Source organism: Cherax quadricarinatus, chromosome 83 (genome assembly GCF_038502225.1).
Source record: "Cherax quadricarinatus isolate ZL_2023a chromosome 83, ASM3850222v1, whole genome shotgun sequence".
NCBI lineage: Eukaryota > Metazoa > Arthropoda > Malacostraca > Decapoda > Parastacidae > Cherax > Cherax quadricarinatus.
Window position 1 is genome coordinate 13,492,576 of NC_091374.1, and position 27,338 is coordinate 13,519,913.

The window sequence follows — 27,338 nt, forward strand, 5'->3', positions numbered from 1 at the left end:
GCACTTGCCCTGTCCCCAGGTTAGTGCCTGCACTTGCCCTGTCCCCAGGTTAGTGCCTGCACTTCTCCTGTCCCCAGGTCAATAACATCTTTTCCCAGGTCAGTGTCTGAACTTCAACTGTATGTTCGTGTTGGTTCTGATGTTGCGTCAGTGCATCACGTACCTTCGGTCCATGGGAGCCGCGGCGTTCCTGCCCCTGGACCAACACATGTACCTGCACAAGCTGTGTGGCTGGCTTATCTTCATTTACTCTGTCGTTCACACCATCATGCATCTCATCAACTTCGGTGTGTACTCTAGGCCTTCTACATCCACGTAATTTGCATTTCTACAGCTACTACTTTGGCTCTTGATCGTAGCATATATTTGTTAATGACATGTAGTCTTGAAAATAGGTTGGAGAAATACACGTATCTAAAATGAATTAGATTTGAGAAACTCCAGTCTATTATAGGATGGTGGATCCGATAGTGTTCCTCCATTCTAAAATCAGTGTCTCCTACTAACCCCATCTCTCTTCCTCAGCTGTGTATATCGTGCCTGACATCTATGGGATAAACAGCGAGGCGTGGACCCTGGGAGAGTGGATCCTGACCATGAAGCCTGGACAATTCGGCCTGGTGAAGGGCATCGCTAACCCGACTGGCGTGGCGCTTATGGTCATCCTCACCATCATGGTGATCTGCTCTCTTCCTTTCGTCAGAAAATCTGGATATTTTGAGGTGAGATTTCTTTATCCAGAAGTGGTCTTAGGTGATCATTACTAGAGTAAACATTCTTCGATGTGAATATTATTCTTTTTTCTATGATAGGAAATTACTGCATGATTCGGTGTTTATTTTGGCACTCCATTGTTGACGATAAACCGAGAGTAAACTTAGTTGAGCATTCAAAAAAAAAGAACAGCACTTTTATTCTAAAAAAATTCACTAAGTGGGGTTTGAAGTACTAAGAAACTTTCCCAGAAAGTTGCTAATAAAGAATGTAACTTTTCTGTGGTTAGTGTTGATGGAGGTCGGGTGATACCAAAGAAGGCGGGAGCTGGATGTAGATATTAAATTGAGGCGTTTTGTTTTCTGTGTTGATCCTGGACAGTGTATGTGCAGTGGGTTTTGCTTAATCATATATAACTGTTTTGTTCTATGGTTTTGTGGATAATGGCTGCTTGGAGACAGCTCGTTTTGCCCTGTGTATTTTCATGATCTATCGATTGTGCTTCCCCAGTCAGTGAGGCAGGTGTGGAGATTACGATAGGCAACACAGGTGGTGTTGCTTGCCTTTGTGTCTGGCATAAGGATGTGTCATCCTTGTAAAATTGTTCTCAAACTCCCTAATAACCTGGCATGAATATTTGAAAGGAAGACTTCGTTCAAATAATCATATATATTGAACCAAAGAAAAATATAAATTTTAGACCAAAAAATGACAAACCCAAAATCCTTTGTGTGTCTTTCCTTAAGTCGATGCAATATGTTAGTAAATAAACAGCTCAGTAATTAGATGGTAAACTGCTGCAGTGTAAACACTTTTCCCTGGAGAGGAAAATCAAACTATGCGAGTAGTGTTTTGGTCTACTGACTTGCAGACGAAGGATAACCTACACTACTACTTGTCCTAGATAGTCCATGCAGTTTGTTTCACACAAATATCACAATAAGTGTTCCTGCCTCAGGTGTTCTACTGGACTCACCTGTTGTATGTGGCCTTCTGGGTGCTGACCCTCCTTCACGGCCCAAACTTCTGGAAGTGGTTCGTGGCACCAGGTATCATCTTCGTCATTGAGCGCATCCATCGCACCATCAGGATGAGGATCAGCTCCGGCAAGGCCTACATCAGGTGGGTCAATATTAAAATGGTATACAGTACCTACGGATTGGTAAGACGCACGTTCAACATTTCAGAATAAAGATGCCTAACTGTTACACATGCCTTACCAATCAGATGGGTCACAAGAGAATGCACGTCCCTATGGTCCTCTTTCCAAACACTCCCTCCCCCTCCTTCCCTGTGTGTGTGTGTGTGTGTGTGTGTATATATATATATATATATATATATATATATATATATATATATATATATATATATATATATATATATATATATATATATATATATATATATATATATATTATAGGTAGTAGGTTGGTAGACAGCAACCGCCCAGGGAGGTACTACCGTCCTGCCAAGTGAGTGTAAAACGAAAGCCTGTAATTGTTTTACATGATGGTAGGATTGCTGGTGTCCTTTTTTCTGTCTCATGAACATGCAAGATTTCAGGTACGTCTTGCTACTTCTACTTACACTTAGGTCACACTACACATACATGTACAAGCACATATATGCACACCCCTCTGGGTTTTCTTCTATTTTCTTTCTAGTTCTTATTCTTGTTTATTTCCTCTTATCTCCATGGGGAAGTGGAACAGAATTCTTCCTCCGTAAGCCATGCGTGTTGTAAGAGGCGACTAAAATGCCGGGAGCAAGGGGCTAGTAACCTCTTCTCCTGTATATATTACTAAATGTAAAAGGAGAAACTTTCGTTTTTCCTTTTGGGCCACCCCGCCTCGGTGGGATACGGCTGGTGTGTTGAAAGAAAGAAAGAATATATATATATATATATATATATATATATATATATATATAGTAAAATGATAGTCTGAGCTGCTGTCACTTGTTTTCCTTGATTCTCTTCAGGATTAAAACCAATCAAACACCCAATTTCAAAAAAAAAAATATCAGAAGAGAAACTAGTAGAATGGACACACTCTTAGGCTAAGAAAACGCTGAAAACCTTACCCCGCGTAACTTGACTATCTGTTTGGTAGCTCTGGGGTGTTACTGCCCTCCAAAGTGATCCACTTGGTTATCAAGAGGCCACCCCAGTTCCACTTCCACCCTGGTGACTACGTCTTCATCAGTATCCCCGAGATAGCCAAATATGAGTGGCATCCCTTCACCATCTCCTCCGCACCAGAACAAGAGGGTAAGTTACCCCTTAATGCTTATTATGATTCATTATTGCTGTCACCTGGGCCAAATAAATCATGCCAACCAAACCATATCCCCGGCCGGGATTGAACCCGCGGTCATAGTCTCAAAACTCCAGCCCGTCGCATAGAGTTTTGAAACTCTATGACCGCGGGTTCAATCCTAAATCATGTCCTTTGCAAGGGACGGATTCGGTGGGTCCTACAGACGAGCAGCAAATTAGTTTTGATTGGTGAGGGAATGTGACTATCTTCCTTCAGTGAATCGTCAGTTAGTTTTCGGTAGGTTGATCAGACGGACCTCACTCCTAGCCTTTGTTTGCAGGTGCTTCTGCCCTTCTGGGTGATTTATAGTGCAGCTGATTGTGGAGGGCACGTTAATTGTTTGCTAACAGCTCCAACTTTTTTCACTTAATGCGTGATTTTTATAATTATTGTAGTGCCTGTAGGGACCTCTGGGAACTTTTATCTCTGACAATTTAGTGAGAACTATTACTGATGTTTATTTTAACTTGAAGTAACAGTATTTATTTGTAATTTCTATTATTAAAATATTTATTAAATATATTTTGTAGTGATGCATAATGCTCTCTGTTTTCTGAAACTGACTTCAGCATTACTCCACTGCTTTTTCTATAAATTGAGAGAATTACCAGCAGAATTCATAAGTAGGACAGGTTGTGATGTTCCTCTGGTACACAGACGTGGTGTGGCTTCACATCAGAGCTGTGGGACAGTGGACCAACAGACTCTACGCTTACTTCGAGCATGAACAAGAACGCTTTGACCGCCAGATGTGCGAGCTGGTCGCCCACTCTGTCGACACAAGCACCGCTCTAGCACTCGACCCCACTCCTCTCAACACGTTAGTCTCTCCGTGCTTTTTTCTTTTATTAGTATAACCGTCTTATACAGCTAACTTATCCGCTACAATTTATATATACAGTTAGAAGAACTTGTTACTTTACCTGTCACATCCATCACAATGATTTTTTTACATCACAAAAGATGGTTCTTATAAAATTCGCCATCACCGGGATATTAATGGCCATTGTAAGGCTATAAAAGCGCAGTTAGTATTTTCTCTTAGAGGACGGAGGATAGTCTCCACATCTCGTGCAGTTAATAACCCACACGGGTGTATCACGTAAGTTACTTTGGCTTTTTTGGGGTTATCTTACGTAATTTACATATTCATTTGTATTTGTGTAGCTGTACCTAAATAAAATTGCTAAAGCTCTTTACAGTACTCAAGATAATTACTACTATGCAATATTCTCAGTGGTACCCGGTTTAGTCTAATTCACTGTAAATTTGGTAATTCAGTTATTCAACCCATAAATATCCTGCTGGTTGGGGTAGTCATGGAATTTAACAGGCACATAACTAGTCTAGAGACTGTACCCCAACATTCAGCCCAGCAAGTTACAGTAGTGATGAACCCGCTTACAAAACTAAGTTTCAGTAACTATAATAAGAGATCTTACATAATTTATTCGGCCACATAAACATTAATGTAAACATGACACGTTAAAGCATATTTAATATTTGTTCCTCTAAAAATAGTTTAATATGTATTCACTCATTGCATTAGTTTCATTCACTCATTGCATTATTCATTACCATAGCATGTATAAATGTTGGTAGAATTACCGACAATGTTAGGTAAAAGGACAGAAGTGCAACTAATGTGACATTTTATTGTGGCAACGTTTCGCTCTCCAGGTGCTTTATAAAGCTTGATACACATTTGCTGCACTTGGCCTTTTACCTAACATTCCCACAGCATGCCCAGTATACCACTGCACCCTTACCATTAAAGTGCGTTACTGTGAGTGCTAATGAGTGACGTGTGTTCTCGTACAGGATGGTGAGCGACGGACGCAGGGCACTGACCAACACACCCACCTCGGGTATGTTACTCCCTTTCTTCACACTCCTACCCTGTGGTTCGACTCCACACTGCTTGTAATCTTCCTTTTTCTGTCCCTTTGTACTACTATACTACTACTACTACTACTGTCCTTTATTCATCTATCATCGTGCATAACTTGAATATATTTATCCATTAGCCCTCTGTTTCTTTAGCTTAAAGTTCTTTTAATAGCAATAAAGTTCTTCTGTATATCAGTGGTATAATAAACCGACAAGTATGTTAGTAAGACATATTATGCAGTTTGATATTTTCAATAGTTTTGCCATCCGACTTGATCAGTTCACTAAACTGTTATGTCCTTGGTGAAATAATAAATTCCTTGGTGGACGAAATGTCTCCTCAGTAAATTGCCATAAACCTTTCACTGTATCTTATTAATACTGCTCCTTTGTGCTCCACCCTCAAGGCAACACTTCCGCCGGGCCAGAAGCACTACTGGAGAATGGCATGACCAACCTGGCCTTCGAGCTTGATAGCAGTGGGAATAAGGCCGCTCACAAGGTTTCCCCAGGAGCAACTGGAACCAACGACGACACCCAGGCTGGCACCAAGACGAAATCAACATCACGAGCAAGACTTGGGACGAAGAACCAGTCGTCTCCAAGCTTCACTTTGGCATCAAGAGTGTGCAGGAAGAAGCTGGTTAAGACGAGCTCCGTGCCTGACTTCAACAAGAGAATGAAGAAGCGAGAGAAAAACATGATGTAAGTAGCAATGATGCCTGGCGCTTCACTGGTTGAGAATGCAAATAAGAGGTAATCAAACACGGTATTGGAATGTTTTATTGTTAGTTTGATTCACAAATGTGTGAAGAGTGTTACGGGAGACCTGTGGTGTCAACTCGTATCTCCCGCTCAGATTATATATATATATATATATATATATATATATATATATATATATATATATATATATATATATATATATATATATATATATATATATATATATATATATATATATATATATATATAATCATGGGGGAGCGCTAAACCCATAGGATTATACAGCGCATTTGGGGGGTGGATGGAAGGTATTCAGGCTCTATTCAGGGAACTGGAGCACAGATCCAATCCCCTAGATCAAGAGCCCCTCATCAGCATCAAGGAACCTCCCTTGAGGGGTCTCCCGCTCCGAGAATTTAGTTAAGGTTTAAAGGGTTGAGACGGTAGTATAGCAATATATTTTCCTCGTCTTGATGTTTCTACTTTTTATCCCAAGCACGTTGTCAACTACACTTAAAAATACTCTCCTTAAATTCATTAATAACTCTTAAGTAGAAATAGCGATTTTACTGAATAATGTACAGTATCGGGTATTTAAGGTTACATGTTATCTTTCTATTTCAATTTTTTCCATAATTATAACGTATAAACATTACCTGGAGTTTACCTGGAGACCTGGAGAGAGTTTCGGGGGTCAACGCCCCCGCGGCCCGGTCTGTGACCAGGCCTCCTGGTGGATCAGCGCCTGATCAACCAGGCTGTTGCTGCTGGCTGCACGCAAACCAACGTACGAGCCACAGCCCGGCTGATCAGGAACTGTCTTTAGGTGCTTGTCCAGTGCCAGCTTGAAGACTGCCAGGGGTCTGTTGGTAATCCCCCTTATGTGTGCTGGGAGGCAGTTGAACAGTCTCGGGCCCCTGACACTTATTGTATGGTCTCTTAACGTGCTAGTGACACCCCTGCTTTTCATTGGGGGGATGGTGCATCGTCTGCCAAGTCTTTTGCTTTCGTAGTGAGTGATTTTCGTGTGCAAGTTTGGTACTAGTCCCTCTAGGATTTTCCAGGTGTATATAATCATGTATCTCTCCCTCCTGCGTTCCAGGGAATACAGGTTTAGAAACCTCAAGCGCTCCCAGTAATTGAGGTGTTTTATCTCCGTTATGCGCGCCGTGAAAGTTCTCTGTACATTTTCTAGGTCGGCAATTTCACCTGCCTTGAAAGGTGCTGTTAGAGTGCAGCAATATTCCAGCCTAGATAGAACAAGTGACCTGAAGAGTGTCATCATGGGCTTGGCCTCCCTAGTTTTGAAGGTTCTCATTATCCATCCTGTCATTTTTCTAGCAGATGCGATTGATACAATGTTATGGTCCTTGAAGGTGAGATCCTCCGACATAATCACTCCTAGGTCTTTGACGTTGGTGTTTCGCTCTATTTTGTGGCCAGAATTTGTTTTGTACTCTGATGAAGATTTAATTTCCTCATGTTTACCATATCTGAGTAATTGAAATTTCTCATCGTTGAACTTCATATTGTTTTCTGCAGCCCACTGAAAGATTTGGTTGATGTCCGCCTGGAGCCTTGCAGTGTCTGCAATGGAAGACACTGTCATGCAGATTCGGGTGTCATCTGCAAAGGAAGACACGGTGCTGTGGCTGACATCCTTGTCTATGTCGGATATGAGGATGAGGAACAAGATGGGAGCTAGTACTGTGCCTTGTGGGACAGAGCTTTTCACCGTAGCTGCCTCGGACTTTACTCTGTTGACGACTACTCTCTGTGTTCTGTTAGTGAGGAAATTATAGATCCATCGACCGACTTTTCCTGTTATTCCTTTAGCGCGCATTTTGTGCGCTATTACGCCATGGTCACACTTGTCGAAGGCTTTTGCAAAGTCTGTATATATTACATCTGCATTCTTTTTGTCTTCTAGTGCATTTAGGACCTTGTCGTAGTGATCCAGTAGTTGAGACAGACAGGAGCGACCTGTTCTAAACCCATGTTGCCCTGGGTTGTGTAACTGATGGGTTTCTAGATGGGTGGTGATCTTGCTTCTTAGGACCCTTTCAAAGATTTTTATGATATGGGATGTTAGTGCTATTGGTCTGTAGTTCTTTGCTGTTGCTTTACTGCCCCCTTTGTGGAGTGGGGCTATGTCTGTTGTTTTTAGTAACTGAGGGACGACCCCCGTGTCCATGCTCCCTCTCCATAGGATGGAAAAGGCTCGTGATAGGGGCTTCTTGCAGTTCTTGATGAACACAGAGTTCCATGAGTCTGGCCCTGGGGCAGAGTGCATGGGCATGTCATTTATCGCCTGTTCGAAGTCATTTGGCGTCAGGATAACATCGGATAGGCTTGTGTTAGTCAAATTTTGTGGCTCTCTCATAAAAAATTCATTTTGGTCTTCGACTCTCAGTCTGGTTAGCGGCTTGCTAAAAACTGAGTCATATTGGGACTTGAGTAGCTCACTCATTTCCTTGCTGTCATCTGTGTAGGACCCATCTTGTTTAAGTAGGGGCCCAATACTGGACGTTGTTCTCGATTTTGATTTGGCATAGGAGAAGAAATACTTTGGGTTTCTTTCGATTTCATTTATGGCTTTTAGTTCTTCCCGCGATTCCTGACTCCTAAAGGATTCTTTTAGCTTAAGTTCGATGCTTGCTATTTCTCTGACCAGTGTCTCCCTGCGCATTTCAGATATATTGACCTCTTTTAGCCGCTCTGTTATTCTTTTCCGTCGCCTGTAAAGGGAGCGCCTGTCTCTTTCTATTTTACATCTACTCCTCCTTTTTCTTAGAGGAATAAGCCTTGTGCATACATCGAGTGCCACCGAGTTAATCTGTTCTAGGCATAAGTTTGGGTCTGTGTTGCTTAGTATATCTTCCCAGCTTATATCGGTTAGGACTTGGTTTACTTGGTCCCACTTTATGTTTTTGTTATTGAAGTTGAATTTGGTGAATGCTCCCTCATGACTAGTCTCATTTTGTCGGTCTGGGGCTCCATGCATACATGTCTGAACCTCAATTATGTTGTGATCTGAGTATATTGTTTTTGATATGGTGACATTTCTTATCAGATCATCATTGTTAGTGAAGATGAGGTCTAGTGTATTCTCCAGTCTTGTAGGCTCTATTATTTGCTGGTTTAAATTGAATTTTGTGCAGAGATTTAAAAGCTCGTGTGAGTGTGAGTTTTCATCAGAGCTGCCTCCTGGTGTTTTTTCTGCAACAATATTATTTGCTATATTCCTCCATTTTAGGTGCCTTAAGTTGAAATCCCCCAGGAGCAAGATGTTGGGTGCAGGAGCTGGAAGATTTTCCAGACAGTGGTCAATTTTTAACAGCTGTTCCTGGAATTGCTGGGATGTTGCATCCGGAGGCTTGTAGACTACCACAATGACTAGGTTTTGGTTCTCGACCTTTACTGCTAAAACTTCCACTACGTTAATTTGACTAAATTATCAGAATTATAATCTCGCGAATGTCTTAATAACAGTTTTGTTTTATGTTAGATAATGGTTGCTTGGAGACATTTCGTTTTGCCTCGTTTATTTTCATGATGTATCGATTGTGCTACCCCTGTCAGTGAGGCAGGAGTGGAATTACGATGGGCATAACAAATTAATGAATTGTAGTCCAATATTTTATTTAGTGTTTAAATGTGTTAGTGTGCATATAGGCACCCTTTTATTGACAGTAGCACTTAATGATCAACTGATCCCAGTTCTATACATAAAGTTCACTCTCTTCCTTGCAGCCTGCGTGACAACTTTAGAGCCGCCTCTGAGAGAAGGTTCGAAGATAGCCTAATGAAGCAGGCTCACCTAGCCGCTATGACCGCCAACTTGCCCTTCCACGAGCGACCCAAGTCCTCAGCTGCTATGAGTTTCAGGCAGGAACATTTATATTTAATGTTTTGTAACACTCATTCTTAAGTTAGGCTTTTTTTTAAGAAACTTTTAAAACAATAGGTAAAAGAGGATATTAGGTGTCTCATAGCTCTGTAGCTAACGCCCTCACTGAGGTCCGGGAGTTGATCCCCCGGTACGGCTGGAAAACATTGACGTGTTTCTAATAAGTTTATTCATGTATGCACAAATAGTTACAAAGATTATCATACATAGCAGCATATGTGTAGAGAACCTGAGATAACCCAAAAAAGTCTGTGACTTATTTCCATTGGGGTCCTTTGAATACTTTATTATACAATGTAGGAGGTATCTTATTATACTATAAAGGATATATACTAGGAATAAGGTAAATAGTTATTTACATATACATGTTTGTTAGTTAATAAAATAAAAAATCATTCTCCTCCCTTTCTGTTGCTACATTCATTAGGTACCTTTTGGCTGTCTTCTTGAACTGGTTCATGCTATGACTGGCTTTGACATGTGCAGGCAGTCTTTTCCATTCCTTTACTGCTGTACAATGAAAGGTGTTTGAAGCCTGGCCACTGACTGTAGGTACTACAAAGTTGTGCTCTCTCTCCCTAGTACTATGGTTCCTGACCTTGACAAAATTAGCAGAATAATATTCTGGACAGTAAAATGGGTACCTGGGTGTTAGTCGACTGGTGAGAGTCGCATCCTGGGGGCAAAACTGACCTAATTTGCCTGACATTCTCTGCATAACAAAGGCCTTTCTATTTAGTAGTCACTGATGTCGGCTAGGCCTATATACTTCGTACAGACCTAGCCAACTCATTGTACTTGTAGATATAGATATTATGTGATCAAACTTATAAAATAATTTAGACTGAATTTCAAACAAGCTATATAGAATAATTTTCGCGTTGTATTTGAATACATTGAAGTACAGTGCGATTTGGTACAAGTCTTACCTATTTATGGGTTTGGTAGTCCGGTGTAGCGTGGTTTTTGTGTCCTTAAATGTTAATGATTTCATACCTAATCCTTAATTATATTTAATAAAATATCAAAATTTTGCAGTTTTTTTTTACAGGGTGTGACAAGGTTAGGTTAAGGATCCCTAACTCTATTAACATGACTGTTTCTTTTACAGATACATGAGGCGTAAGCCAACAATAATAACACTAGACTTGCCCTCTGAAACTGATGATAACGATAGTGAAGAAGAGAATGGGGAAGAGGAAGAGGTAGAGCACAGAGGAGAAAGGGAACGCAAGAAAGAAGTGAGGGTGACCATCTTGGAAAGTGGTTTGAGCTCTGCGACAGACATTCACGGTAGGTGTATCCAGTATATAAGACTCCATACCATCACTTCAACTTCATATTGTTTCAAACTATCGAAAAAATTCTCTTATCTTTCGCCACAAAATAGAGCGAAACACCAACGTCAAAGACCTGGGAGTGATCATGTCGGAGGATCTCACCTTCAAGGACCATAACATTGTATCAATCGCATCTGCTAGAAAAATGACAGGATGGATAATGAGAACCTTCAAAACTAGGGAGGCCAAGCCCATGATGACACTCTTCAGGTCACTTGTTCTATCTAGGCTGGAATATTGCTACACACTAACAGCACCTTTCAAGGCAGGTGAAATTGCTGACCTAGAAAATGTACAGAGAACCTTCACGGCGCGCATAACGGACATAAAACACCTCAATTACTGGGAGCGCTTGAGGTTCCTAAAACTGTATTCCCTGGAACGCAGGCGGGAGATGCATGATTATATACACCTGGAAAATCCTAGAGGGACTAGTACCGAACTTGCACACGAAAATCACTCACTACGAAATCAAAAGACTTGGCAGACGATGCAACATCCCCCCAATGAAAAGCAGGGGTGTCACTAGCACGTTAAGAGACCATACAATAAGTGTCAGGGGCCCGAGACTGTTCAACTGCCTCCCAGCATACATAAGGGGGATTACCAACAGACCCCTGGCAGTCTTCAAGCTGGCACTGGACAAGCACCTAAAGTCGGTTCCTGACCAGCCGGGCTGTGGCTCGTACGTTGGTTTGCGTAAAGCCAGCAGCAACAGCCTGGTTGATCAGGCTCTGATCCACCAGGAGGCCTGGTCACAGACCGGGCCGCGGGGGCGTTGACCCCCGGAACTCTCTCCAGATAGCTCCAGTCCAGATATCAAGGCTGAGGGACTGACCACCTCAAAACTACGTCTTCGAGGGTGATGGACTGATAACATCGTCTTCACATCTCTTCTGATCCTACCAACTTTTCTGTACTAGACTGAAGAAGCCTACTGTGTAGGCGAATTATTATTATTGTTAATCATGGGGGAGCGCTAAACCCGTATGATTATACAGCGCACGGGGGGGATGGAAGGTGTTCAGGCTCAATTCAGGGAACCGGAGCACAGATCAAATTCCCTAGATCAAGAGCCCCTCACCAGCATCAAGGAACGTCCCTTGAGGGGTAAGAGAAACTCTTCGAAATAAAGATACCTAACCGTTGTATGTCTTGCCTAACAACTGTCGGTATTTTATACCATTTTAATATTCACAAAGAAACCTCACCCAAATATTTCTTAGGTGTCGCATCCTAACACTTCCCTAACAAAGTTATACTAGAGGCTGACCAACATAGTATTCTCCTGCAGTGAACTGTTATTATAATCAAAAAGAAGCGCTAAACCACAAGGGCTATACAGCACAATGAACTGTGAAACTTGCGTACACAAGGTGTGCAACATTTCCAGACGTCACGTCTCTCTCTATTCCAATTATTACCTTTATTGTAGCAGAGTCACTCTTGAATTTCACTATTACAGGAGCCCACGACGTTTAATTATTTCATAGTCCTCCATTCACGCCGATACACTTCTTATTAGACGTGATTAAACCAGATTTCTTTTCTATTACACTATCCAATTGTTTCTACACCATATTTCGACGCGACGCCTCCCGCCTCAACCTCTGTTAGTTCTCTCGTGCCTAATTTTTTTTCTAAGTCACGCAAACGCTACCTTTTTTAAACAATATTATATTACTCAAAATTTACACTAATTTCAATTAAATTAAAAAAAAAAAATTCGTGTATACCAACCAGTACCGCATTAAAGGGTGAACAGATGGCTATCCTTCAGGATTGCCTGTGTAGTCACCGAACGAGAAACAGGTGTACAGCTTGATTATGTCAACGAAATCTTAGCAGGAAGAGCAATGTAGTTTGTGACTTTAATGTACAGCGATTAATTGTAGTAGAAACCCTGTACAACAAGTTACCCGAGTGCTTGAGATAAACAGAAAATTTGGTGCCTCTTAGTTGGGCATTTGCAACCTAGTTAAAATTTTTAACTGGATGTATACCAAGTATTTAGGGTGTGCCAATGATTTAGGTGTACCAGTTGTTTAGAAATGACAACTTTTTCCGTGGAAGAATTTTATTTTAATTTCTGCTCATATGTCCTTCAGATTTGTCAGCCCTGGCAGCGGAGGAGGGTCGATTAGGCCGGAAGTTCAACCTTGAGGAGGCGAGGAAGAAGTCAAGGCAGGAGGAGGCGAAGCTGAAGAGGAGGTCGAGGCAGGAAGAACGTCGAGTGAGGAAGATAAGCAGGATGGAGGAAGCCATAGCCGAGGGAGGATGTGCCGTGGGCAAGCCATTAGTGGTAGGCTTTAGTATTATTATTATACTATATTCGTGTGCAAGCGCTAAACTAGTGGGGGTAATACAGCTCGGAAAACAAAGTAATCAAGTTGACCTTGATTGTCAATCTGTGACTGTCTGGTTCACCAGGATATTGTTCAGCCAGACTATTCTTAGGAAGCTTCTTTGTTTTGCAACCACACAAAGGATGAGGCTTCGAGAAATTAGGTTCAAGTCTCGTCTTTACATGTAAGGTTGGTAGAAAAGAAAGGGATTGAGAGGGGTTAATCCTACGGGTTTAGCGCTTCTCTTGATTATCGCTGTAGTCCTTGTGGCTTAGCGCTTCTTTTTTTATTATAATAAAAAAGAAGCGCTAAGCCACAAGGGCTATACAGCTTATTATAATAATAATAATCCTTGATTATATTATTATTATTATTATTATCAAAAAAGAAGCGCTAAGCCACAAGGGCTATACAGCATCCTTGATTATAATTAGTGTATTTTGAGATGGAGGGAGACTGAAAGCATTTTGGAATGATAGCAGAAAGTCATGGGAGTATCAGTTTTTTCAACAGTTGTCATGAACGTAGGAGGGGTTGGTTTGAAGTACAGTATTTTATCTCAAAAGTTAAAACTTAAAAGGCATGTGGGATGGGCACGAGCTCCTGTGGGATAATTTTTTTTTTTTTTTTTTTTTTTTTTAAACCTTTGGGATTGTGGCCGAAGTGTCGAAGGAACTGCTGAAGAAGTTGCGTAAGCTAGCAGAGGTGACAGTTGAAAAGGTACAAACATCACAAGTGAAAACATTGTAAGGGTTGAACACTAGAGTAATCGTGGTGTTGGTTCACACTGGATGTTGAGGTTGCTAGGCAACTCGGGTTTGCGCTAGTGGGTCTGATGCAGTGCTCCATCCTTCTTAAGTGGATGTGACTTCCACCTGACTGGCTTAACCAGTAACTTGGGCCGGCAGGTGACTTGGAACTGCCTAGCATGTATTTTTCCTGTTATTATTATAATAATAATCAAGGGGGAAGAGCTAAACCCGTAGGATTATACAGCGCCCTCGGAGGGAAGTGGAAGGTATTCAGGTTTAATTCGGGGAACTGGAGAACAGATCCAATCCCCTAGATCAAGAGCCCCTCACCAGCATCAAGGAACCTTCCTTGAGGGGATTTTTCCTGTTGGCTTAAGAGTTAAAGCCTGATTACAGGACAAACCCTATTGTAACTTAGAACATTAGATATCTTTCCTAGAGGAAAATTGAGGACATAAACGAGTATACAAAGGGTAGATTTAACCACTGTCAAAGCGAGAGGAAAAGTCATAGAATGATATGAGCTACTGCTGTGCAAACTTGTGATCTACAACACTTGAATGGATCGGAAAAATGCCAGCAATTTTAGTATTGTTAGGGTCTTGCTGGAATCAAGTATCAGAGCCCTCCTAGATATCCTGGTGTGTATTTTCTTAAGTGCTACTGTATAGCGGCAATAGTTTATCAGGTTGAATTGAGAAAGGACTTGCTGTATCATGATGGCGGGGTTGCTGGTGATCAAGATCTGTTATGCGGTAGTTTGTTAGCCTGGTCAGCATAATTAACTTTGGTATTGATCATCCCACTCTTCAATGGATGGTCTGAGATGTTTAGGCAATTGAAAGCTCTGAGTCCTTTGCCAGTGTTGTCAGTAAGGTATGCATCAAGATTTGCTGTCAGAAGAATTTTGCTCAGTGGTTTTAATGCCTTTATCACAGCATGTTATGGAGCTGTCCACACAGGACAAATGCTTCCAAAATTTAAGTCCTCAAAATACTCCACAGCAGTTGTCCCAAAAGCAGAACACAGCAAGTCCAGACACAGCATAATGCTGACACTTCTTTCACCTACTATCTTCTTACTTTGCACATGACATCCTCACATTTTTCCAGGAATGTCGGCACTCTTGCTGCCAAGAAGGAATGAATGGTTATTAGTATTTTTTTCTATCGAGGTAGGTGTCTTTGTTCGTGAGGGGCTCTTGATCAGAGAAATTGAAAGTTTTCTCCTTTTATATCGAGCTTGATTGCCTCCCTTACCTCAAGTACTGTATCCATAAGGTTCATACAGTGCCTGAGAAATGAGAGGGGAACACCAACTCAATGAATGACCGATATGAACTTAATACTTTTTATGGCTATAATAAGAGCAATTTTGTCTTCCCTAGATCTACATCGATGGGCCATTCGGAACTCCCTCCAGCCACATCTTCCAGGCTCAACATGCTGTGCTCATTGCCACAGGGATAGGTGTTACACCCTTCGCTTCTATCCTCCAGTCCATCATGCACAAGTACTGGAAGGCTCGTCACACTTGTCCCAAGTGTGCCTATTCCTGGACTTCTGACCTCCCTCATTCAGTCATGAACCTTCGCAAGGTATGACGGGGGGGGGGCGCTAGTTAATAGGCAATTATATTGGGATGGATTGAGGTACACTATCTGTGAAAAATTGCATTTATCTGTATGTAACTCATAATGTACATACCAGTAAATAACAAAGATAATTATTATTTATCAGTTAGACAAGTAGGAATTTGGGACACCCAGGTCGCAAAAAATGTCCCCCTTCGATACCTACCACTGTCATATCCACAAGTTGCTCTGGACCTATTAATTGTAAATGAAATATACATCACCAGGAATGCTGGTAAATATGTAAATTTGTGGACTGTATATTAAAAGTAAAAAAATTATTATATATACACACATTTATATAACAGGAGAATATATTTTAATCATAACACTCACCAATTTGACTGGAGATTTATGTGTCATATACAGGACTTTCCCTTTTGCCTACATTTATGAAAAAATTTACTGGCCAGAATTTAAACATAAATTAGACAGCTTATCTGAGGTTCCTGGAGTTGTCCTGTCCTGTCGCCTGATAATCAAGTTATGCAGGAATGCACATCCAACAATTTCGTCTCCTATTTGAGGTGTCAACCCAATTTTACATCTAGAGCACGAAAATTATACACTTCACATTAACGTGCTTGTAACACATTCAAAAAACAATGGCGACTGTCCTCTGCGCAGATGCAGGCTTTCCGTTTTCTATGACATATATTATTAAATACAGTATGGCCATCTATTTACATATAACTACTGTATTTCTGGAAAATATATACAGTATTTTCCACACTATCTGAATGTTTGACAACACGATGGTCATTAAGGCCACAGTCTACCTAGACCCTAATATAGTGCTTTAATTCTTAAAACAGGAAATATAAGAAAACTTCATACACTACCTCTTAGTGCGTTGTACACTAGAGAGACCTTTCGACCTACATACACATGCTACTCTTGTATTTGTGCAAGTGGAGCAAGTATTTCCATTAAATCATGAAAGTGAGCAATACTGTATTCAGTTATGGGGAAAAGCTGTTCATTGCATTTATGGCTTTAGAGAAAGGTAGATAAGGAAGCAATGTGACAGGTGTTGCAAATGTTGGAAAAGCATAGTAGGCTATTTAAAGCTATGAAGGTTTATGAGAAGAGTCAAGCTGAGGTCAAGGTATGCAAGAGATGAGGACTTATTTTTCAATAAAATTAGGCCATTATAAATGCGAGATGTCACAGGTATTTAATGTGATTATAGATAGGGGTATAAAATGAAGTGTATATGTATGGTATACAGTACCAACAAGATGATTTAGAAACGTGCAACATCTGGGTATCTTTACTTTGTAGACATTATGCCACCCAGTGGCTTGATCAGTACAATACAAAGACAATGTGAAGACTGAAACTACATACAGAAGACAGTGGAAGATGAGGTAGTGTTCCTCGGCCTAGGAGCAGGTGAAGATAATCATAGTCTTGAAGAATCTGAAGCACAGGCAAGAAAATTGGCACTTACATGCCAGCATCAGATGAGGTGCATCAGACTAAGGCTTTGTCAGTGGTAGGCAAGATTTCCCAGTCGAAGTAAGTCGTACCCAAGAGCTGGGCCAGGAGTAGTCTAGTAGGTTGTGGAGATGTCCTCTGTACCAAGATTTCATGATATTGCTGTCTGACAACTCCATAACCTACTTGCCTTCTCCTGGCCCAACTCTTGTATGTGACCTACTTCAAAGTAGAGATAGCCAGATGCTGCACATATCTAATTCATCAATGCTACAGTTGTTTGGGAAAGATGCACACTTTGTCAACTCGCTTCATACAAGTTATTCAAAAAGTTGAATTTTGTTGATGACAATACTGTTGATATTTAGAAAGGTTGGTGAAAGTTTGAGAAGGTGCATATAAAAGTTGGAAGTGAACATAAAAGAGACCAAGTGATGGGAATAAGTACAAGCCTAGGAAATGAAAAATCAGAATGAGGGTAGGAAATATATTGAAGGTGAGTTCTGTATATTTACAGCAGGCATTTGGAAGTAGATATGACTGCAGATGAATGTATGAAAACAGATGAATTAAGGGGTAGGAAATGGAGGAGGAAGGAAAATGAAGTTGTACAGTCATTTGTGAAGAAAGGTTAATCAACAAAAACAGAGGGAGGGAGGGTCTCTGCTTACATCCATGTCAACATTTTTTTTTTTTATAGGTGCTGGGTATGGTGTTTGAATGTTGTAGAGGAGACTAGACACCGTTAATGTAAAGAAAAAGTTAAAAAAAAAAAAAAAAAAAAAAATAATGAAGGGGGGTCCCCAATTTTCTTGAATTTAGATTTTTTTTATTTAGTTGCAGTTCAGAGGAAATGACAATTTTTAGGAATGCCCATAGGCTCCATATACTATTTACCAACTGATTTGATAAATCTGTCTGATTTTTGTGCAACTCAAAATATCTGTAATGCCTTAGAAATCTGGCAATGAATCATCAGGTAAGTGCAACAAAATAAAGAACATAGCAATGAAACAAAAAGTGGGAACTACTAGATAGTACAGTATATATGTACTACTGTCTTAGTTAATTCCTAGTTCAATGTGTGATAGCCAGATCTATAGAAAAATCAAGATTTTTTTTTCTCTTCAAAGGTTACAATGTGTAATTAAAATTTTAATTTAAGTACAAAGAAAGCCACTATCATGCCAGGGTATTTCTTGTGTATTCTCGATAATGAGAGAGGTTTCATTTGCAAAACAGCACAGTCCAGTATTAACTGGAGTGTAAAATTTAACTTTTAACTCTTGCATTTCAGGTGGACTTCTTCTGGATTAACAGAGACCAGCGTTCATTTGAGTGGTTTGTGAACCTGTTGTCCCAGCTGGAAATAGAGCAGGCTGAGCATGGGGGAGTGCTTGACAGATTCCTGGATATGCACATGTATATCACCTCAGCTCTCCAGAAGACAGACATGAAGGCTGTGGGACTACAGCTGGCTCTTGACCTCCTCCATGAGAAGGTGAGTTTTTGTGCTCTGGTTCCTTTATAAATCACTTGTTTAAAATGTAGCATTGATAACAATTGAATTATAATTATAATCATAACTAAGTGCTAAACCCTGATAGCAATTGAAAAGTTTGGTTTGATTTTTTTTTTTTTTCTTGACATTTGGTGACTGAACTACAGAAAATGATAGATTTATTTGTCCCTACAGGAGAAAAGAGACCTTATCACTGGCCTCAAGACACGTACTAATGCTGGAAGACCAAACTGGGATAAGGTGAGGCCTTTAGTCTTGTATGTGCTAATATTGATTTCTACATACTGTTAAAGTATTCGAAAAAAAAAGCACCAAACTTGTAGTCTAGATCATCTGTCATTGCTTCAAAGGTAAAAAATGTAATTGTCTGCTCATTTAGGAGAGAGCCTAACCATTGCTTTCAAACTCGAATGACACCAGAGAAAATTCAAAATCTTTGTAGCACATTACTGTGTGGTTCCACTGAGTATTATACAATAAGTAGGTATCTTTTAGGTAGTAGGTTGGTAGACAGCAACCGCCCAGGGAGGTACTACCGTCCTGCCAAGTGAGTTTAAAACGAAAGCCTGTAATTGTTTTACATGGTAGGATTGCTGGTGTCCTTTCTTTGTCTCAAAAACATGCAAGATTTCAAGTACATCTTGCTACTTCTACTTTCACTTAGGTCACACTACACATTCATGTACAAGCATGTATATATACACACCCCTCTGGGTTTTTGTTTATCTTACTAATTCTTATTCTTGTTATTTCCACTTGAGGAAGTGGAGCAGAATTCTTCCTCTATAAGCCATGCATGTCATGAGAGGCGACTAAAATGCCAGGAGCAAGGGGCTAGTAACCCCTTCTGGATATATTACTAAATTTAAAAGGAGAAACTTTTTTTTCTTCCTTTTGGGCCACCCTGCCTTGGTGGGATATGGCCAGTTTGTTGGAAGGTAAGATGATGAATTAGAAATTCTTGAAGAAATAACGTTAGTGATCACCTTAAATTTTTTTCAGCTTCGTCCAGTATTTTCCTTTTGAACTTGAATGCTTCATCAGACCAGCTTAAAATTTTCACTGCTGATGCACTGTAACTATTCCTGTGTGCATGTTCCCTCTGGTAAACTTTTTGCAGACAGTTCCCAGTTTTGATTTCCATGCAATAACTTGAAAGAGCCTTTCTGATCAACATGAAATGTTCAACACTGGTAAATCATACTTTTTAAAAGGTTTAAATTGCTCATGGATCATGCATTTGCAAATACACCTATTTATTAACATAACCCCTAATTGTTGAATTCTGTGCCCTTTCAGGAGAATTCCTCTTTGGACATGTTTCAAACTTTCCACTGGAGCATTTCTTATATAAAGGAAGATTTAATTAAATGTTTAGTGGGCTTTGTAACCTCCTATATACTAATTTTTTTTAATTTAGTTTTTGGAGCATTGGTATCATAATTACCTAGTTCTGCAGACAACCAAGCAAGGTAAAAAATTAAACGGCTCTTTACAAAATTTTAACCTAGTCCCTTTAATTTCTCAAGAAATTCCCTTTAACCATTTATTTTTTATACAATCTACAACAGTTATTAAATATTAAGCTGCATTAAAAATATTTTTGTACAGTCCTATGAGCCACCATTTGTCCTTGCCTAAGAGAATAACTATATAAAACTCGAGATCTAACTAGTGGTTTGTGATAAAAATTGGAGAGTAAATCCCTGCTGAAAATCTTCTTGGACTGAAGTTCTAAACTTATAGAAATCATATAGTGATTGTGGTATGGAAGGCATAAATGTTTCATCCAGTTTCTTGGGTCAAGAGCCCCAGACTGGCATAAATGCAACTCCCAGCTGTGATGGATGTGTGTGGCAATGGGCCACTAGCAGTAACAGCCTGGTTGATCAGGTTAGCACCAGATGAGCCTGGCCCATGCCCAGGCTCTTTAGAAAAACCTCTCTGAATTCATTAAAGGTGTATCACTGAAATTTATATTGTCCTAAACTCATATAGTGCCTGTATATATGTATATATATAGAAGTGACCTGTTTTGTATTTTTATTTTCCCCAGGTTTTCAAGCAGCTGGAGAATCAGCGGAAAGGAAAGATTACAGTGTTCTACTGTGGCCCACCTGCTCTTGGGCGTAGCCTTCGCTACAAATGTGATGAATATGGTTTTGATTTCCGCAAAGAAATCTTCTAACCTGAAATTCTCGGCCCCTTGTGGTGCAGCACTTTGTGATCATGATTTCTGGCAAAAACAAGACTGCATTATTGTTTGTCATACTTCTCAGTAATAACTAGCTGCAAAGGGTAATTCTATTAATTTTTGTTTGACTAGCAGGCTCATGTCGGTAATTCCTTGTACTCGCCTTTCATGTACTGCACCACTACTAAAGAGCAAAAAATACACACACACTGAGACAGGAACCAGTGTAGTGAAGGGGTGTCTTGCACCGTTGTAAGAAATTGATATCGAGTGGTGCTCTGCAATGTTGGGTTTCACAAACAACCTTGAGCCTAAACTGCATACATAATGTTTGTCCACTTGAGCCAAGTATAATCCAAGCAAGAAATAATGTATGTCAATGTTACTGTGTATATAAACAAAAAAATCATATTTTTTAAGAAAGTTGCATTTTATAATGTTTTAAGCAAAATATATACAGAATACCTTAAGGATGAGTGAATCAGTTTCAATAAAGAATAGTTTAAAAATTTAATTGTGATTGCAAATATGTACTGTATTAGAGTGGTAAAGTTGAGCATGTGGCAGAATATTAGGTGAAATGACACAGATGCAACTAATGTGACATGGAATTGTGGCAACATTTCACTCTCAATGAGCTTCTGGAGAGCGAAACGTGGCCACAATAAAATGTTGCATTAGTTGCATCTGCGTCCTTTCACCTAACATTTTGTCAGTACACGTAATTCTAACCCCCCCTTCCCCACGTGATAAAAGCTTGCCAGCTGGTGCATTACAGTAAGTGATAATGTTGTGCACTCATACTGCAAAGTTTTTTTGACATTTATACTTGTGGTTTGCAATTTTTAGTTAAGCTGATTTAAATAGTGTACATAGTTTTTAATCTAATTAGTATGTAAAATATTCTTTTATATCAAATGTGTGTGACTCAATGGTTCTGTATTGACTCAAGAAATCGTAATGACGCGATTGCAAACAAACCATACCCCCGGCTGGGATTGAACCCGCGGTCATAGAGTTTTGAGACTCTATGACCGCGGGTTCAATCCCGGCCGGGGGTATGGTATGGTTCTATATTCTTTGAACTAGATAGACTTGGCCCAGCACTTTAAAGTATTTTATATGGTGCTTCACTATAAGTGATAGAAAAAACTGATCTTGTGGATAAGGGAATACCTTAGACTTGGAGATTAGTAAAGTATCCAGCATTTCATTGCTTCTGTTGTGATGGTGGCAGCAGCAGTCATCATAGCCAAAGTCAGAAGCAGAGATGTGATCCATGTAAACGAATCTGTGAGCTCATGTGCTTTCAGCACAGAAATGAAGCCCACGAAATATCAAGCAAGTTAAAAGCTTAATAAATAACTGGTTTTCAGTTAAAATTACCATAGTCCCAGAGCTAAGGAAACTGCAGACCCTGGAACTGAACCTTCTGTTAGCATAATCATGGGAGGTAATAATGTTTTCTCCAAGGAAGTAAGTAGTAGCTTTAGTTTCTTAGCTTATTGAGCCATGGTAAAAAGCCAAAATCGAGAAATATTAAGTGATTAATTTAAATACTGTAGTTAGCACCGTATACTAACTCCTTCCCTTTCAAATTACAATTCTTAAAATTATTTTCAACTTCCTTTCCACAATGCTGCATTTCTGACTTTGTGGTTGACTTGACTTGTCTGCATCGACACATTTATTATTGTACAGTACCACAACAATTTCTCTGTAAATGTTGGCTAGGTTGTTTTTGTATATCACTGACATTTACATATGTAATCAATGTAAAGATACTTGCATAGTATGCTATATATATATATATATACACGCACATACACATGCCTCGATAAATTTTTAATTGATATTCTAAAGGTTTACCAAGTCAAACAGGCCATTTCCAGTATTTACCAAACACTGAAATGACCTAAAGGTTTAGTGCTTTTCAGTGTTAAGATGCAATATGCCACAATACTGGAAGTAGCATTGATATTTGTGTACTTTGTTGTTGATATTGTATATAGAAGAGAATGATCTGAATACATATGTATCAGTTATATTTTAATATCCAAACTTTTATTTTATCCACAATAAAAAAATCACTATCAATAACAGTGTATAATATATTCAGGTTTAGTACTTGCTTGCGATTATAAAAATACATGTACTCCTATACGTGCAAAGAAGATACAGGTGCTCCTCGACTATGATTTGACTTACGATATTTCGACCTTACGATGGTGCAAAAGCAGTTACTTGAGTGATGAAACTAAGATAATTCCCTACCACGAACGCGGCAAGTCTGTGGCTCGTATTCATTTATTTACTTTTCAATACTGGTATTTACTTATACAGTACGAGTAGTTATTTACTATTTATTTAGCATGTATTCGTATAATCGAGGAGCTTTCCTTGGTACGAGTCATGAGTTCTTGTGCAGATACGTTTTGGGATAAAAAATTTCTTCACTGTCATATTCGAAAGATTACCATTAGTCTGGTGGTAGAAGTTCCAGTCACTCTTCCTCTTAGCGTACAATTAGTATGTGTTATACCAGTGTCATCACTTCACTAGTGGCTTTGAGCCACTGCCCTTTGGCACACATACGATCTGTGAATTATCATTGCATTATGGGTGAAGCTGGTCCTAGAGTCGAGATAATTTTGGGATCAGTGGAAAGAAGTAGAATGCCAGTACTAATAAAGTTATTGTCCAAAAGTGATTCTAGGTTCTACAGGGGTCTTAAGTGAGTGCAGCAGTTATTTGGGATCCAGAAGAATAAAACAATTTTTATTAGCACACTGGACGATTCCCACCAAGGCAGGGTGGCCCAAAAAAGAAAACCTTTCACCATCATTGTCTTGCCAGAAGGGTGCTTTGCACTAGTTTTTAAACTGCAACATTAATGCCCCTCCTTCAGAGTGCAGGCACTGTATTTCCCATCTCCAGGACTCGAGTCCGGCCTGCCGGTTTCCCTGAATCCCTAAATAAATGTTACTTTGCTCACACTCCAACAGCACGTCAAGTATTAAAAACCATTTGTCTCCATTCACTCCTATCAAACACGCTCACGCATGCCCGCTGGAAGTCCAAGCCCCTTGTACACAAAACCTCCTTTACCCCCTCCCTCCAACCTTTCCTAGGCCGACCCCTATCCCGCCTTCCTTCCACTTCAGACTGATACACTCTTGAAGTCATTCTGTTTCGCTCCATTCTCTACATGTCCGAACCACCTCAACAACCCTTTCTCAGCCCTCTGGACAACAGTTTTGGCAATCCCGCACTTCCTCCTAACTTCCAAACTACGAATTCTCTGCATTACATTCACACCATACATTGCCCTCAGACCTATCTCCAGCCTTCTCGCTGCAACATTCATCACCCATGCTTCACACCCATATAAGAGCGTTGGTAAAACTATACTCTCGTACATTCCCCTCTTTGCCTCCAAGGACAAAGTTCTTTGTCTCCACAGACTCCTAAGTGCACAACTCACCCTTTTCCCCTCATCTTTCATAGACCCATCCACTGACACGTCCAAATATCTGAATACATTCACCTCCTCCATACTCTCTCCCTCCAATCTTTCAACACCTAATATTTATCCTCATAACCTTACTCTTTCCTGTATTCACTTTTAATTTTCTTCTTTTACATACCCTACCAAATTCATCCACCAACCTCTGCCACTTCTCTTCAGAATCTCCCAAGAGCACAGTGTCATCAGCAAAGAGCAACTGTGACAACTCCCACTTTGTGTGATTCTTTAACTCCATGCCTCTTGCCAAGACCCTCGCATTTACTTCTCTTACTACCCCCACCTATGAATATATATTACCCTTTAAACGGTCCAAACGTATGTATACGTTTTTTCAACATTTGAAAGTATGTAAAATAATGTTTTTTTTTTTTTTTTGGCATTTGAAAATGTGTAAAAAACAAATACATTTTATTTTTTGTTATATTTGAAATTATGTAAAAAAAAAAGTAGATCTACTTTTGGAGCACTACGGATTTGAACGTTTAAGGGTTAAACAACCACGGTGACATCACACATCCCTGTCTAAGGCCTACTTATACTGGGAAATAATCTCCCTCTTTCCTACATACTCTAACTTGAGCCTCACTATCCTCATAAAAACTCTTCACTGCTTTCAGTAACCTACTTCCTATGCCATACACCTGCCACATTGCCCCCCTATCCACCCTGTCACGCGTCTTTTCCAAATCCATAAATGCCACAAAAACCTCTTTAGCCTTATCTAAATACTGTTCACTTATGTTTCACTGTAAACACCTGGTCCACACACCCCCTACCTTTCCTAAAGCCTCCTTGTTCATCTGCTATCCTATTCTCCGTCTTATTCTTAATTCTTTCAATAATAACTCTACCATACACTTTACCAGGTATACTCAACAGACTTATCCCCCTATAATTTTTTTGCACTCTCTTATGCCCCCTTTGCCTTTATACAAAGGAACTATGCATGCTCTCTGCCAATCCCTAGGTACCTTACCCTCTTCCATACATTTATTAAATAATAGCACCAACCACTCCAAAACTATATCCCCACCTGCTCTTAACATTTCTATCTTTATCCCATCAATCCCGGCTGCCTTACCCCCTTTCATTTTACCTACTGCCTCACGAACTTCCCCCACACTCACAACTGACTTCCTCACTCCTACAAGATGTTATTCCTCACTTGCCCTATACATGAAATCACAGGTTCCCTATCTTCATCAACATTTAATTCCTCAAAATATTCCCTCCATCTTCCCAATATCTCTAACTCTCCATTTAATAACTCTCCTCTCCTATTTTTAACTGACAAATCCATTTGTTCTCTAGGCTTCCTCAACTTGTTAATCTCACTCGAAAACTTTTTCTTATTTTCAACAAAATTTGTTGATAACATCTCACCCACTCTCATTACATTGCTTCACCACTCTCTTAACCTCTCTCTTTTTCTCCATATACTCTTCCCTCCTTGCATCACTTCTACTTTGTAAAAACTTCTCGTATGCTAACTTTTTCTCCCTTACTACTCTCTTTACATCATTCCACCAATCGCTCCTCTTCCCTCCCGCACCCACTTTCCTGTAACCACAAACTTCTGCTGAACACTAACACTATATTTTTAAACCTACCCCATACCTCTTCGACCCCATTGCCTATGCTCTCATTAGCCCATCTGTCCTCCAATAACTGTTTAAACAATTTATCATGTGTTAAAAGAAATGGAGCAGCCCCAAAAAATAAGCGAAAAATCCTACCTACCATGAACTAGTCAGTTTCACTGCCACAGGAAGGCGTTATTACAATCAGAACTAAGTGCTAAATGCTAAACCTACAAGGGTCATACAGTGCTGCCGCAACAGATAATTCTGTTCCCTGGAAACCACCTCTTAACGTACCTAGTATACAAAACCTGGATGGCATTTCCAGAATTAATTGAGCATGGTTTGGAAAAAGCTGCCTGTTTAACCCCTTCAGGGTCCAAGGCCAAAATCTGAAGTGGTGCTCCAGTGTCCAAGAAATTTAACCCTTTGACTGTTGCAACCCCCAATCCTGAGGTGTCTCCTGGTGTCGCAAAATTTAAAAAAAAAATTATTTTTTTCTTATGAAATGATAGAGAATCTTTTCCCGATTGTAATGACACCAAAAAAATGAAATTTGATGGAAAACTGACGGAATTATGCTCTCGCGAAGTTAGCGACCTCGGTGCTTTTTACAAATCGGCAATTTCGCCCACTTTGAGCCCTCTTCGGCTAATTCCATTGTTCCAGTCGCCCAAACTCATAGCTATTTCTTTAGAACTCCATTTTTTCTATCGATTGAGTACAAGAAACTGCCCATTTACCAATTTCAACTACCTAATAATGTGGTCAGAAATTTGCAATTTGGCCAATTTCACGAAAACTAAAAAATATGACAATTTCAAAATAAGGTCCAGAATGAACAATGCAGACATTCCTGGCTCTAAAATAACATTTTCTTGGCTCATGAGTCATGTCTCCAGGCCCCTCTGATATTACTCTTGCTTTCTATTTTGAATTTTTATTCAAACAAAAAATAGAAGACTTACTATTATGCAGACTACTGCAATACTGTAATAATTGTATAAATAACATCAACCCATTCATGACTGCATATTAGAATGGCTAGTTGGACATTTATTGGACAATGGCATCATTTGTTTACTTTTGAACATTGGCAAAAATCAAACATTTCCCCTACTTTGAGCTCCATTCCTAGGTTCTTTTTATAGTAAAATCAATCAAAATCACCTCTATTTCTATAATATGTTTTCCATTCTATCAAATGAGACCAAGAAAACGAGAATACAGTGGACCCTCGACTAACGCTATTAATCCGTTCCTGAGAGCTCATCGTTAGTCAAAATAATAGTTAGTCAAGTTAATTTTCCCCATAAGAAATAATGGAAATCAAATTAATCTGTGCAAGACACCCAAAAGTATTGAAAAAAAAAAAATTTAACACATGAAATATTAATTTTAATACACACAAACTGAAGACATGCACAATTACATGACACTTACCT

At 39.8% G+C, this 27,338-nt stretch overlaps 1 protein-coding gene across 2 annotated transcripts in view; it reads left to right on the forward strand.

The window, feature by feature from the left end:
* Positions 1–22,837, forward strand: part of Nox (NADPH oxidase) — a 66,256-nt gene extending 43,419 nt beyond the window's left edge. For both annotated transcript variants that reach the window (XM_053796117.2, XM_053796119.2), the window contains 14 exons: positions 99–287; positions 526–722; positions 1,673–1,836; positions 2,826–2,983; positions 3,690–3,852; positions 4,854–4,900; positions 5,330–5,627; positions 9,402–9,536; positions 10,670–10,851; positions 13,007–13,200; positions 15,383–15,592; positions 18,366–18,569; positions 18,765–18,830; positions 20,647–22,837. In XM_053796117.2, coding sequence (XP_053652092.1) covers positions 99–287; positions 526–722; positions 1,673–1,836; positions 2,826–2,983; positions 3,690–3,852; positions 4,854–4,900; positions 5,330–5,627; positions 9,402–9,536; positions 10,670–10,851; positions 13,007–13,200; positions 15,383–15,592; positions 18,366–18,569; positions 18,765–18,830; positions 20,647–20,778 — 2,339 coding nt within the window. In that variant the 3' untranslated portion in view covers positions 20,779–22,837. The remainder of the gene's footprint in view (positions 1–98; positions 288–525; positions 723–1,672; positions 1,837–2,825; positions 2,984–3,689; positions 3,853–4,853; positions 4,901–5,329; positions 5,628–9,401; positions 9,537–10,669; positions 10,852–13,006; positions 13,201–15,382; positions 15,593–18,365; positions 18,570–18,764; positions 18,831–20,646) is intronic.
* Positions 22,838–27,338: the final 4,501 nt, after the last annotated feature.